At 44.6% G+C, this 14,502-nt stretch overlaps 1 protein-coding gene across 3 annotated transcripts in view; it reads right to left on the minus strand.

Annotated features, from left to right (window-relative positions):
* Positions 1-14,502, minus strand: part of TDRD9 (tudor domain containing 9) — a 318,134-nt gene that overhangs the window by 215,014 nt on the left and 88,618 nt on the right. For 2 of the 3 annotated variants that reach the window (XM_033952910.1, XM_033952908.1), the window contains exon 6: positions 6,260-6,340. The exons of the other annotated variant lie outside the window; for it this stretch is intronic. In XM_033952910.1, the coding sequence (XP_033808801.1) occupies positions 6,260-6,340 (81 nt within the window). The remainder of the gene's footprint in view (positions 1-6,259; positions 6,341-14,502) is intronic. 3 annotated transcript variants of the gene reach the window in all.

A 14,502-nucleotide genomic window follows, 5' to 3' on the forward strand; every position in this document is an offset into this window, starting at 1 on the left:
AGATACAGCAATAAATTAGCATTCATCTTCCCTCTTGTTGGGTACTGCTAACTTGCAGGTAATACTCTCTCACAGCTGCTCTCCCATGGCTTGCTCATCTCTAATTTGTCATTGTCCAGCACTACCAAGTAGAACCTGGAATCACCTATATGCGTCCATCTCTCTGGCCTGCTTTCTCTCACAGCTCTACCTGCTAAGTACAGTGTTGTGCCTTTATCAATCTTGTTGTCAACCACATGAACTCAAACTTCATTTTTCATTTTCTTCATTCTTGTTGGAGTCTACCGGCTCTGTTGGTTCACATTATAGCTTCTCCCCTTCCCTCTGTGGCTGACCTTTGGAGTTAAGATGCAGTGGCCTTTTCATTTGCATTAAATCAAATTCCAGGCTGGTGTTCTTCAGTACGCTCCAGAATTTTTACTATGATCCTCTGCCATTTTCCAAAACAGAGATTCATAAGAACATAAGAATTGCCGCTGCTGGGTCAGATCAGAGGTCCATCATACCCAGCAGTCCGCTCATGCGGCGGCCCTTAGGTCAAAGACCAGTGCTCTAAATGAGTTCACTGCATACGTTCCAGTTTAGCAGGAACCTGTCCAACTTTGTCTTGAATTCCTGGAGGGTGTTTTCCCCTATTACAGATTCTGGAAGTGCGTTCCAGTTTTCCACCACTCTCTGGGTGAAGAAGAACTTCCTCACGTTTGTACGGAATCAATCCCCTTTCAGCTTTAGAGAGTGCCCTCTCGTTCTCCCTACCTTGGAGAGGGTGAACAATCTGTCTTTATCTACTAAGTATATTCCCTTCTGTATCTTGAATGTTTCGATCATGTCCCCTGTGTCTCCTCTTTTCAAGGGAGAAGAGGCCCAGTTTCTCCAATCTCTCACTGTACGGCAACTCTTCCAGCCCCTTAACCATTTTAGTCACTCTTATCTGGACCATTTTGAGAAGTACCGTGTCCTTCTTCATGTACGGCGACCAGTGCTGGACGCAGTACTCCAGATGAGGGTGCACCATGGCCCGGTACAGCTGCATGATAATCTTCTCCGATCTGTTCGTGATCCCCTTCTTTATCATTCCTACCATTCTGTTCGCCCTTTTCACCGCACATTGCGCGGACGGCTTCATCGACTTGTCGATCAGAACTCCCAAGTCTCTTTCCTGGGAGGTCTCTCCAAGAACCGCCCCAGACATCCTGTATTCATGCATGAGATTTTTGTTACCAACATGCATCACTTTACACTTATCCACATTGAACCTCATTTGCCATGTCGATGCCAATTTCTCGAGCTTGATTATGTCACGTTGCAGATCTTTGTAATCCCCCCTGTGTCTTCACTACTGCTGTTTTAAGAAAATCCTTTGTCTAAATGATTACAAGGGAAACAATGATGCATTTATTTTCCATGCAAAATTGTGCAGACATTTGTTTTTTTCTTTTTTAAGCCCTATGTTGTTAGGATATGGTTTTGGGGGCAAGATGATGGCAAAACCAAGAAGATGGCCACCTAACCCATGAGCACTGCATCTTAACTTTCGTAGCTCTTTTGCTTGGTATGTGCGTGAATCCAGATGTTAAAGGCATGTATTAAACAAGCTGTGTGCTAATTAATGTATTTTCAGATAAAATAGGAAAACAGTGGCTCAATTATAGACAAACTGTCTCACTAGGGCTTTTTTAGCCCTGAGCATCTCTCAGATATTAATGCAACTGAACATATGAAAGACTCTAATCAAAATGCATTACACTTGCTACAGATGAATGACCTATAGCCAAAGGAGACAGTATGCTCCACTTTTGCAGAATGGTTGTACTACTATATTAAAGAGTAATGATAGAGGAATGTCATTTGGATTGGCAAAAGTTAGGTGTTTATACACAATTGTCTCTCAGGAGTAAAAGTAATTAGAAGGAACCAGTACTGGCTCGTCCTGCTGAGCCAGTTGCTGAAATATTGCAACAGAAAACCAATTTATCACTGCTCCTGTACCTCAAAAATCATTGTTGAATGGCATATTGCACTTCTACAACAATCAAATCTGCCACTACAAGGATTAAAATGGATAATGGACCAAAGGAGAAGGCACTGCAGCTGAACAGCCAATGGGCAAGCTGCCAAATTTCTCTCTCAACAATATATAAACTTCTGTTTTGTTAACCTTGAGTGATTCCCTTTACAAAGTCACCATTTTCTGGTACTCAGTTTCAACCCAAGCAGAAGTTCCTGAGCCTAGCAAAAGCTAATCTCCCTTTTTATGGATGTGGCAGGTGTTTTATACTTAGGTTAAACAAAACATATACATTTCCACTATCATGTACTGTGCTCACCTATTAGACTCACGTGCCACACAAGAAAATAGCCTGGGTTTTTGCATTGTAATACAGCAAATGTCAGCAGATAAAAGACATGCACAGTCCATCCAGTCTGCGCAACAAAGTGGCCACAGTTCAATTCAGCACTCTGCACGGTTCCACTTCATGATTAAACACTGGTAATACTTCCTGCCAAAGTTAAAAGGGGATAGATTCCGTACAAACGTAAGGAAGTTCTTCTTCACCCAGAGAGTGGTAAAGAACTGGAATGCTCTTCCAGAGTCTGTCATAAGGGAAAACACCCACCAGGGATTCAAGGCAAGGTTGGACAAGTTCCTGCTGAATCAGAATGAACGCAGGTAGGGCTGGTCTCGATTAGGGCACTGGTCTTTGACCTGGGGGCCGCCGCGTGAGCGGACTGCTGGGTGCGATGGACCACTGGTCTGACCCAACAGCGGCTGTTCTTATGTTATGTTCTTAATTTTGGAGCACTGACCATAGAAGTCTGCCCAGCATTAGACTTACTTCCCAACCTCTGAAGCTGCCGTCAAAGCTCACTCCAGTTATGTTATATTACGCTGATAATTACCATGTTTCCCCGAAAATAAGACCTACCCCAAAAGTAAGCCCTAGCAAGATTTTCAAGGTAGGTCTTAATATAAGCCATAGTCATTGGCAGCCGCGCTTCCCCCGCCCCCGCTGCGCCGAACCCCCGCTGACCCTCCATCCTTCCCTCCCAACCGAAACCACCGACCACGATCATAAATACCTTTCGGCAGAGCAGCGTCAGGCCAGCAGCACTCTAAACAGGCTGCTTTGCGGCCTTCTCCCCAGTTGGGGAATTCCCTCTGCCAAGTCACTGATGATGTCATTAGTAATGTGGCTTACAGAAGGTCCTGGCGAGGCCGCAAAGCAGTCTCTTTGGAGTGCTGCTGGCCCGACGCTGCTCTGCCGGAAAGTATTTATGGTCACGGTCAGTGGGGTTTGGTTGGGAGGGAAGGACGGAAGGTCAGCAGGGGTTCGGCTGCACGGCGGAGGTGGCGGCGGGTGCTCAAGGGTTCTGCTGCACGAGGGATGGGAGGGAGGGAAGGATGGAAGCTAGGCAAAGGGTTCTGCTGCACGAGAGATGGGAGGGAGGGAAGGATGGAAGCTAGACAAAGGGTTCTGCTGCACAAGGGATGGAAGGGAGGGAAGGATGGAAGCTGGGCAAAGGGTTCTGCTGCACGAGGGATGGAAGGGAGGGAAGGATGGAAGCTGGGCAAAGGGTTCTGCTGCACGAGGGATGGAAGGATGGAAGCTGGGCAAAGGGTTCTGCTGCATGAGGATGGAAGGATGGAAGGATGGAAGCTGGGCAAAGGGTTCTGCTGCACGAGGGATGGGAGGGAGGAAAGGATGGAAGTATAGAAGCTGGGCAAGGGTTCTGCTGCACAGGGGATGGGAGGGATAGAAAGATGCTGCAGAGGGAAGGCACAAGGGGATGGGTGAGAGGGGAGGAAAGACGTTGCACATGTGGGGGAGAGAAAGGAAAGAGGAAGAATTGGGGATAAGGAGAGGAAGGGAGAGATGATCATGTACATGAAAAAAGTAAGCCCTACCCAAAAATAAGGCCTAGTACCTTTTTTAGGCCTAAAATTAAAATAAGACAGCATCTTTATTTTCAGGGAAACACGGTATATTCCGTCTGTACCTATATAGTTCCAGGACAGATTACATAAAGCAAAGGAACTGAATCAATTCATCCAGAAATACCGTATTTCCCCACATATAGGCCGTATCTTATACATGGGTTTTACAAACCTGTATATTGGGTGCGGCTTGCTTAAATGGGGCGGCTTATCTAAGGACATGAAAACTCATTCGCAAAAAGCACAGTTACTTACCGTAACAGGTGTTATCCAGGGACAGCAGGCAGATATTCTCTACATGTGGGTGACGTCATCCATGAAGTCCCGTCGCGGACAGCTTGTCAAGCAAATATGATTGAAGATCTCAAAGTTTGCTAGTGCTGTCCACACATGCGTACCTTCCTGCTCCACTAGAGGGCGCATCCCCTCCTCGTGGTCTTCAGTTCAGATAGCTAGCAAAGAAGCCAACCTCAGGGAGGTGAGAGGGTTGTGAGAATATCTGCCTGCTGTCCCTGGATAACACCTGTTACGGTAAGTAACTGTGCTTTATCCCAGGACAAGCAGGCAGCATATTCTCTACATGTGGGTGACTTCCAAGCTAACCAAAAGGGGATGGAGGGAAAGTTTTCAGCGAGAGGGAGAATTAGAAGTCCTTGAGAATGCTCAAGGCAGGCAGGCAGAAGCCGGAAGATCTTCTAGGCACACAATCTGTGCCTGCGCTAGACGGGGGGAGGGGGGGGTAAGTTTAAGTTGTTCGGGTGGGGGTGCCGGTTTGCGCGGGGGGGGTGTCAGTTGGAGCAAGGGGGCCTTTGCGAGCGGGGGGAGCGATGCCGGTTATCGGGGGGGGGGTGCTCTCAAATCGAGTCAACACTCAGTTTGCCAATCAAAAGTTTGCCGAGTGTTTTGCTCGTCTTGCAAAACACTCACAAACCGGGTTACTCGCAAACCGAGGTTTGACTGTATTGTATAGAATGAATTTCATTTTTTCCCCTTGAATATGCACGTCCAAGGTAGGGGAAAGGGTACTTTTTTGTTTTCTTATGAGCGCAAATAATGTTGGGAGGGGGATTATTCTACGTTTTCATATATTTAAAGAAAGTTGTTGAATATGAGGGAGGGGGGATACTGGATCTGATTTAAATTTTGATAGATTATTAAGTGATGTTAAAGTGTAAAATGATTTTATCTTATGTTGCACTTATTTTAAGTTTTAAAAATGAATAAAGAATATTTTTTAAAAAAATTTTCAATAAAATATTTTTGGGGGCAAAAAAAGAAAGAAAGGTGGTGTTCTTAAACAGTCCTGTACATGAAATCACCAGAAGACAACTCCTGTTTTCCATATTAAAAAAAAGTTGTTATTTGTAAGAGAATCTTGCTCTTTCGTGGGCTTGGCTAATGGAAAAAGCCAGAGGAAGGAAGGAAATCCTGGTCAGAGAAGCCGTGCCTATGACAACACAGCATTATTATCATGGCTGAAAAGGATTAGTGAAACCTAATTTGAAGAAATCTGATAACGTGATTCAGATTTTTATTAAGGGTATCAGTGACTTATATGAGCTACTCATTTGTGCTTTCCCTTTTCTCTCAAGTAAAGAACCCCAGCAATGATGCTATTCTTATAATTTTTTGTCCTGTTGTTTTGTAAAAAATGATTATAGTTATACATCAAAACAACATCTGGCCTGTGTGGTTTCAGCAAGTGTTTTTTGTAAGTGCTTAAGCTCTGAATGTGAGCAAGATCACGACCACCAGGACCCCTCAGGGAAATCAGAGAAGACACGCGGAGTAGTTCCAATCCCGGCGTACCTCCTCGGAACCGCAGCAGCCTGCGCTCCACCCCTTTGCGGACAAACCAGGGGAGCGATGGCTCCCGAACCTGGAGACCCGATTTAATCTGCAGGCTGTCCAGAGGGCTTACTGCAGTTTCAGGCTTACAGAGCACCCTCCAGAAGCAGACAAACTTTAAAATGTCTGCAATCTCCCACCGAAGGATCACTCGCACAGAGTTGATCCGCAGCACGAGGGCAAACCTGTGGTACCGAAGAAAATAAAAGACTAGGAATTGAGAAATAAATCACGAGCAGAAGAAAACTAGAAGTTCTCAGCAAGGCTGCAAAACCAAACTGAACTTCAGAGGGAGTGGCCGCACAGGTAAACTCGCAGAGGGGGGTTGGTGTTAGTTTTAGATTCTGCAGCCCGATAGTTCAGGCTCCAGAGGGATTGTACAAGAAAATGTCTTACAATAAAGAAGCACTTTTTAATAAATAGTAGCAGAATGTAGCAAAAACTTTCTACTCACTTCAAAACGCATGTACCTACCTTTACGAAGCGTGAGTTTGTACGCAGCAGTTTACGGACCACCACCAACAAGAAATCCAAGTCCACAGTGCGCTCATGCACCTGCAAAATAACACAAGCTTCTCCATAAGGTTCTGGTCCAGCAAATTATTTTTCACGATCTACATACAGAATGCTTAGACAGACACCATGATGCAACCAGTCACTGCACACAAAAACAGGAACCATGGATTTTTTTTGTTTTGCAGTTTTATTTTCCCAAGATATTTAATCCACCCAATCTAACCAAGGTTTAAATAATTTCAATGCAAGATCACGTGATGCTGTGAGCTGAGCGGCTGTGTTTCCGTTCGGCTCCGGAGCCCTGCGCTTCATCCGGCACAAATTTGCTAATCGGCACGAAAAATTTTTGACCCCCGCAACCGCGAAAAACGTGCTCCTTGTATGGACAGGTTCCTTTCACCTTCGGCGTCTCAAATGGCTACTAAATCGGGGAAAAAAGATCGGGAGAAGGTGCGGCCCAGCGAAGACAAAATGGCAGCCGCACCTCGAGTAGACACACCGGCACCTGCTTTTACCCCTGAAATGATTATGGAGCTGCAACAGGTAATTTTGCAAGCGTTGGGGCCGCGAATGGAAACGATTTCCTCACAACTAACTAAACTCGAATCCCTCTTAGAGGACAATGCGAAGCAAGTGACTGAGCTAGAGGGTCGGGTTTCAGCAGTGGAGGACGGGGCCACAGCGCGGGATACCACGGTGTCCACCTTATCTACACAGCTCCGTTTTTGCCAAGAAAAAATTGAAGATTTGGAAAACAGGTCTCGTCGGGGAAACCTGCGTTTCATCGGCTTACCTGAGACAATATCTGACTCGGTGCTACTTTCAGTGGTGGAATCATGGCTGGCAAGTGAGCTTCCTATGCCGTCCTCCCTGGGCCCTGCGCGATTTGAGCGTGTACACAGAGTGGGGCCTCGCTCGGGAACAGATCAGAGACCCAGAGTTGTAATTGGTAAACTCCACAATTATAGACACAAAGTAGAACTGCTGCGGGCATTTCGCACTAAAAGGGAGCCTCTGACATATGAAACATTACCTGTACGCATAGGTCAAGATTACTCTGCAGCACTGACTGAAAAACGCAAGATTTTCCATCCTCTCTGCTCTAAACTTGTGGACCAAAAGCGGAGGTTTATGTTTCTCTACCCTGCAATCCTCAAAATACATCATAATGGAAAGTGGCATAAATTTGATTCTGCGGACTCAGCTGGAGAATTTATTAACCGTCCGGATTTCACTTCTGGAGCAACTTGACTAACATGATTATCAGTTCTTGTATGCCTGGTATTGGGGGTCTCTACATTTTAGATTGAGAGTTATAAGTTTTATTGTGCATATATTATACAATGATTACAGAAGGAAGGCTCTGATAGCCTCTAAGATGTGATCTGCTTTCCTAAAACCTGGAGGGTTTTGGGTCAGTACAGATTCCAGAAGGTTGGGGAATAGATGGGATAAGGGGGAGTATGGGGGAACGGGATGGGGTGGGTAGGGATGGAGGGCAAGGGGGATCTGTAGATGTGAATTTGGTATTATCTGTTATCTTTCATGTTTTTCCTTCCAGTGTGGTCTCTGAGAGTGTTCCATATACAATCTTCTGTTTAGCTTTACTGCTTTGGTTGCCTGCATTGTCCCTCTGGTATGGCTGGGAGCCGGGGGATATGGGTAAGAGGTATTGTGAAATGTACATTCTGCTTGATTTCTTGTGAATACTAAAACAGTTCGCATTTTGTCCTGGAATGTATGTGGGATTACCTCTCCAATAAAGCGCAGTAAAATCTTACAGCGTCTCCAGCACCATAAAGCTGACTTGGCCTGTCTTCAGGAGACCAGGCTCTCAGATGCTGAACATGCTAAACTTCTGCGAGGCTGGGTGGGACAGGTTTGTTATTCTTCCTCCACTAATGGGAAGGCAGGTGTGGTTTTGTTGGTGAGAAAGGGATTTCCGGGAACAGTAGAACAAATCTATCACGATACTTTGGGGAGGACTTTATTATGTAAGGTTAAAATGTCAGGCTCTACACTTAACTTGCTTATGATTTATGCACCTAACCAATATGATCATACATTTTTTACCGCATTGGCAGGGCTTGGCGTCCGGGACCCTAATAACCCGTTGATACTTTTGGGTGATTTTAATCAGGTACTGGACCCTAGCATGGATAGAACGGGCCCGGGTTCTTCTCAGTCATTCGGTCTTACTAAGGGTATACCATATTTATGTGATACATTAGACCTTATTGATCCATGGCGTCTGTTACACCCTACCAACCGGGATTTTACACATCAATCTCGTGCACATCATACCTTTTCCCGCATAGATTACATATTGACATCGTCAGCATATTTACCTAACATACAGGCTTCAGAAGTGGGTCCTCTTTCTGTGTCTGATCATTGCCCCATTTGGCTTGACATACTGACTGGTACCGATCCAGTACATGGGGGAACCTGGAGGTTCCCGTCCTATTTATTTAGAAACTTGCATTTTCAGAAATATCTAACTCAGAAATGGGACGATTATGTTACCTTCAATTCTCAGCATCAGGTTCAACCGTTATTATTTTGGGAAGCGGCTAAATCCGTGCTTCGGGGAGACATTATTTCCTATGTTAGTGCACACAGACTTCGGCTTTCTCGGGGAATTCTACATTTGGAGGACGAGTATAAACGTCTAAAGAGGGCTCATATTGCACATCCATCCCAACAGTCACAGGAGGCGTTGGCGGCATCCCAGCATGCCCTAAATACTTTATTGCATGAACGCACTCAACACTATTTTCATTATTGCAAGTTTAAATTTTACAGATTTGGGAACAAAGCAGGGCATCTACTGGCTAACTTGACTAAACCTAAACGTCCCAATCGTCACATTTCTCGCATTCTTCTTAGTTCAGGTAGAGAACTTACTACAACGCCGGACATAGTGGATGGATTTCTCCAGTACTATAAAGATTTTTACGCATCCAGAGATGGCCAGGGGAGGGTCCAGAGGTGGAGGATTATCTGTCGGATGCAGGGGTACCCAGACTAACCTCACCTGATCGTTTCATGCTGAATCATCCCATCCAGGGCAAGGAGTTACAGGGAGCGGTTAAACAGCTTAAAGGGGGTACATCACCAGGCCCAGATGGTTTTTCCCCAGAGTTCTACAAACTTCTTTTTCCATCTCTCTGTGGACCTCTGGAGGCCTACTATAACGCTGCTTTAGAGGGTGGCTCCTTTCCCCAGGGGGCAAATCAGGCCTTCATAACTTTAATACCTAAACCGGGTAAACTGGAGACGGACATTAAATCTTACCGACCGATATCCCTAATTAATGTGGATATTAAAATATTGGACAAAATATTGGCTAATAGACTTGCAACTTTATTGCCCCGCTTGATAGTTCCGGAACAAGTAGGCTTCGTACAACATCGTCACTCAGTTCTCAATGTTCGCAGACTACTTACCGCATTACAACGTTCCAAAGACTCTGCATATCAGGGGATATTGGTGGGCTTGGACGCAGCTAAGGCTTTTGACCAAGTTAATTGGGAGTACCTTTTTAATGTACTAACATATATGGGCTTCGATGGGTGGTTCCTAGACATGCTCTACTTGCTATATAAAGATCCCACGGCTTGTATTTTGGTTAATGGTACGCGTTCCCCTGTCTTTCAGATAGCACGTGGGACGAGGCAAGGAAATCCGCTTTCTCCACTTCTTTTCTTACTATACCTAGACCCCTTTCTGCGCACTATACTACGGGATGACATCCTGATAGGGTTACCAGAGGGGGATTCCCATTTACGAGTACTGGCTTATGCCGATGACCTTTTATTAACATTGGGATCTCCTGCAACATCACTCCCTAGGGCCCTGGAACTGTTGGATGAATTTAGTATGTATTCGGGCATGCAGTTGAACAAATCAAAATCTATGGTATTGCCTTTGACTGTGGAGGTCCAGACGCAATGGCAGGGAGTTTTTCCCCTGGTCTGGGCGTCGGGTCACCTTACATATTTGGGTATCATTATAACACCTGATCCTGCTGAACTGTACAAACTTAACATAGACCCTCTGGTTCTTACTTCTGCTCAAAGGTTGGAGAACTGGAGGGTTTATCCACTCTCATTACTGGGTAAAATAGCATTGTATAATATGGTTTTGGTGCCTCAATGGCTTTATATATTTCAAATGATTCCTGTTTTATTAAGTGCACGACATGAAAAGCAACTTGGTAGAATCCTACAACGCTTCCTGTGGAATGGAAAGAGAGCACGAATATCTTTGTCTGGACTGGCACGCCCTAGAGACTGTGGTGGTTTTGGTCTTCGTAGCCTCCGCATGTTATCTTGGGCGTGTCAAATGCGTCATCTCAATGACTGGTTCAGGGGCACTGAACATTTCTCGGCAACTTCTCAGGAACTATTACTTTGTTCTCCATATCATTTCAGCTACCTACTCCATGTTCCTCACTTACCACGGAAAACTTCTTCTGCAAGGGACCTATTTTTGATGCCTTTACGACGTTTATGGAAGATACTATGTAAACAACTTCATATCTCCTTCACGGTGACTCCTTATCTGCCTCTCTGAGGTAACGGCGCCTTTACAGCGGGCCTGGATTCGGTGTCCTCTGCTGTGTGGACATTACAACCTAATCAATATGTGTTTCAATTAGTGCATTCCTCGGGGGCTCTGAAGACGTTTGAGGAGCTGCGACGTGATAACGGCTGGCGGCCCACTGACTGGTTGTCTTACCTTCAACTGTCTTCATATGTGACTTTTTTGCCCCGCAACGCCATCACTAACAGCTGTATGGAGTCCCTCTCGGAAGCGTTGAGTTTAACAGCACAAGTTCAGATCCCATTGCGATTTCATCATCGTCACCTTCAGGAACAATTAGGTGAGCCCTCTTATGAGTCTATTGCACTTAAATGGACTCAGGAACTTTCCTGTGAGGTGACCTCCTTCATGATCCGTAGGGGCACGTTTCGGGCGGCTCGAGTGACTCATAGTGTGACTCTGTTTGAAATGGAATACAAATTTCACCATCGGCTCTACAGATCTACTTCATATCAATTTAGGGCAAAAATGTGCACTTCTGACCAATGCCTTAAATGTGCACACTCTCCATCTACCTTGGGTCACCAGTTTTGGACTTGCCCTAGGATTTTTACCTTTTGGCAGTGGCTTGGTACTCATATTCAAGCAATGTGGAATTACAAATTTGCACTGAACCCGGTGATGTTGTTTACTTTGACTTATATTCCTTTGTCTGCTCCGAAGGGCTTCCGCAGCTTTTTGGCCAGAGCGGTGTTGCTTGGGAAGAAGGCAGTCTTACATTGCTGGATCTCTGTGGAGTCTCCAACACTATCCCGGTGGAGAACCTTGATGATTCATCAAGCTTCTATGGAGAGATTGTGCTTTTCTTCTTTGGATTCTGAACAAGGCAGATTATTTTGTTCTCGTTGGACACCATTCTGTGATACACTGATGCCTAGAGCTCGTAGTAAATTGTTGAATGTTTGAGCTTATAGAGGAGACCATACTGGAATGGATTTTGTGTTTTGCTGAAGTTTGGGTAGGTTGGGGGGGGGGAGGGGAGGGCAGGGCGGTGGGGGGAGAATTCACTGAATGTCAGGTGAAGAAGAGCAGTGTTCTGGTGCTCATTTTTTTCAGTTGTACACTTACATTCAGGAAGTTTGTGTTTTATTCTGAAAAATCAATAAAATATACTTTTCAAAAAAAAAATAATTTCAATGCCCCGATGGAGTTTGGCAACACAGCACTAAACCTATGCCTCCCCCCTTTTCTACATCTTAACCTTATCTATGAAGGCCAAGTGTTGCTAGCAGCACTGGAACACAGGACTCAGGCCCATACCACTGTCTCACCCCTTGCCTATCTTGCCCTTCTTCGAGCACAGTTATAAGAATGATACTAGTGTTACCAAGATTCTGATGGGCTTTTGGGGACAATTCAAAAAATCAGCATCAAATATAATGGAAGAGCCAAGGGAATATACCAAACTGACTTGATTCCTCACATGAGCAGCGTTATGCTGCCAATTTCTTATCAAGGGGCTCTCACCGGCTCCGTTTCGGTGGTGAGGCATTCCTTGTTTTCACAAAAAGATTTACTTCTTCACCAACTCTCTCTTTAACACAAAATAAATTTTATATAGAACACAAAAGAATTGCTGCTGCTGGGTCAGACCAGTGGTCCATCATGCCTAGCAGTCCGCTCACGCGGCAGCCTTTAGGTCAAAGACCAGTGCCCTATTTGAGTCTAGCCTTACTTGCGTATATTCTGTTCCAGTAGGAACTTATCCAACACTAAAAATTGCCTTTTAGCACAAGATTCTTGGATGGATCATCATGCAAATAATCTAACAAAAATTTTGGCAATCATGAGAAACTAGAAACTTCTACTTATTTTCTTATCCAAAAATTAATGGGTGTAGATATAAGACCTTCTTAGATAGGACCCTAGCATTTCAAGCTGGTACGCAACAATCTTGGTTAGGTAAATGTATTCAGCAAGCTATGTTAGCCTATTGCTGATTTCGGAAATTAATTAAGACCATTTTGTTCGATAAGTTTATTACTTATTGAGTTTTATTATTGAAATTCTATTTTATAAATATTTGTATTTTTTTACTGTATTATTGTATTTCGCTGATTGTCCAGCTCTTTTTAGTGTAAACCGCCTAGAACTTTTGGTTATGACAGTATAAAAGAATAAAGTTATTATTATTTTATTATCATCAGAGAAATCCTTTCTTCAAATGTCACATCAGACGTACCAAACTGTTAGGTGTAGAGATTGCAAACTGGGATGTAACAGAGATCCTCAATTGCAGATCTTTCCATCTCTTCTCCCTCAGAATGTTCATATGTCCATCAAAACTGCTCATGTAAACTGCTCTGAATTGACTTCATAGTCATTAGTTTGCGGTAGAAGTAGAAGGAAAATCTAAGGCTGTCTGGGCCACTGAGGAGCTATTAGGATCATGGTGGTTGACTCTTGTTTGAATTTGACTAATGTCTTCAGAACTAGAGGGATTGGCAGAAAGGCATACAAGGATTTTTGTAACCAATCCAGAAGAAAAGCATCTGCCTCCAGACAATGAGAGTACTGTCTAGAGCAGAATCGAGGCAACTTGTGGTTGTGAGTCTATCTGAGGCATCCCCATAGTGAGAAGATGTGATGTAAGACTTTGGAGTTGAGAGTCCACTTGTGGGGACTGAAGAAATCTGCTGAGCTTGTCAGCTACAGCATTCTGTTTCATTTGTACATATATGGCTTTGAGAAATATGTTCCAAGGAATTGCCCAATTCCAAATGTATTCGGCTTCTTGACACAGAGAAAGAGTCTGTTCCTCCCTTCTTGTTGATGTAGTACATGGCTACTTGATTATCTGTGCGAACAAGGAGGACTTGATCCTGCACAGAAGTTTGCCTATCATGGGCCATGGAGGGAAGACATAAAGATTACCTGCCTTTGGCCAGTGTTGCATCAGGGTATCCACGCCTTCTCTTTCTGGCTCATATCTTCGACTGAAGAACCGAAACACCTTCTTGTTGACTGCTGATGCCATCAGATCAAATGTTGGGCGATTAACAATGCAGGTGAAGGCTCCCTGAGACAGTGACCACTCCCCAGGAACTAGGGTCTTCCGGCTGAGGAAATCCGCTTGCATATTATCCACTCCTTTCACATGTGCTGCTGAGAGTGCCAAGAGATGAGCCTCTGCCCATTGAAACAGCATCTGGGCTTCCAAACATAGAGCAGCACTCTTGGTGCCCCCTCCCAGTTGCGTCAGATGAGAAGCTTCCGCCCACAGACACACACGACTTCAGGCAGGCTCCGGCGGCTTGAACAAGTTATTCTGTAAACTTAAAATGCGCTGCAAAGGTAAGGGGGAGGGAGAGAGATGCTCAGACTGTAAGAGGGGTGCTGAATGGCAGTGGAAAGGAACAGACGCTGAAGGGTGGTGGTGTAAATAATAATAATAATAATAACTTTATTTTTCTATACCGCCATAGTCAAACTGACTTCTAGGCGGTTCACATAGAAAGAAGGCTGGACAATCAGCGAATTACAAAATGCAAGAAGAAGGAAGTTACATCATGAATTGGAGAAACATGGTGAAAGAATACATGAGAGAAGAAAGATGTTACATAATACAATGGGGTTATAAGGTGATCTCATTA

Source organism: Geotrypetes seraphini, chromosome 7, assembly GCF_902459505.1.
Source record: "Geotrypetes seraphini chromosome 7, aGeoSer1.1, whole genome shotgun sequence".
NCBI lineage: Eukaryota > Metazoa > Chordata > Amphibia > Gymnophiona > Dermophiidae > Geotrypetes > Geotrypetes seraphini.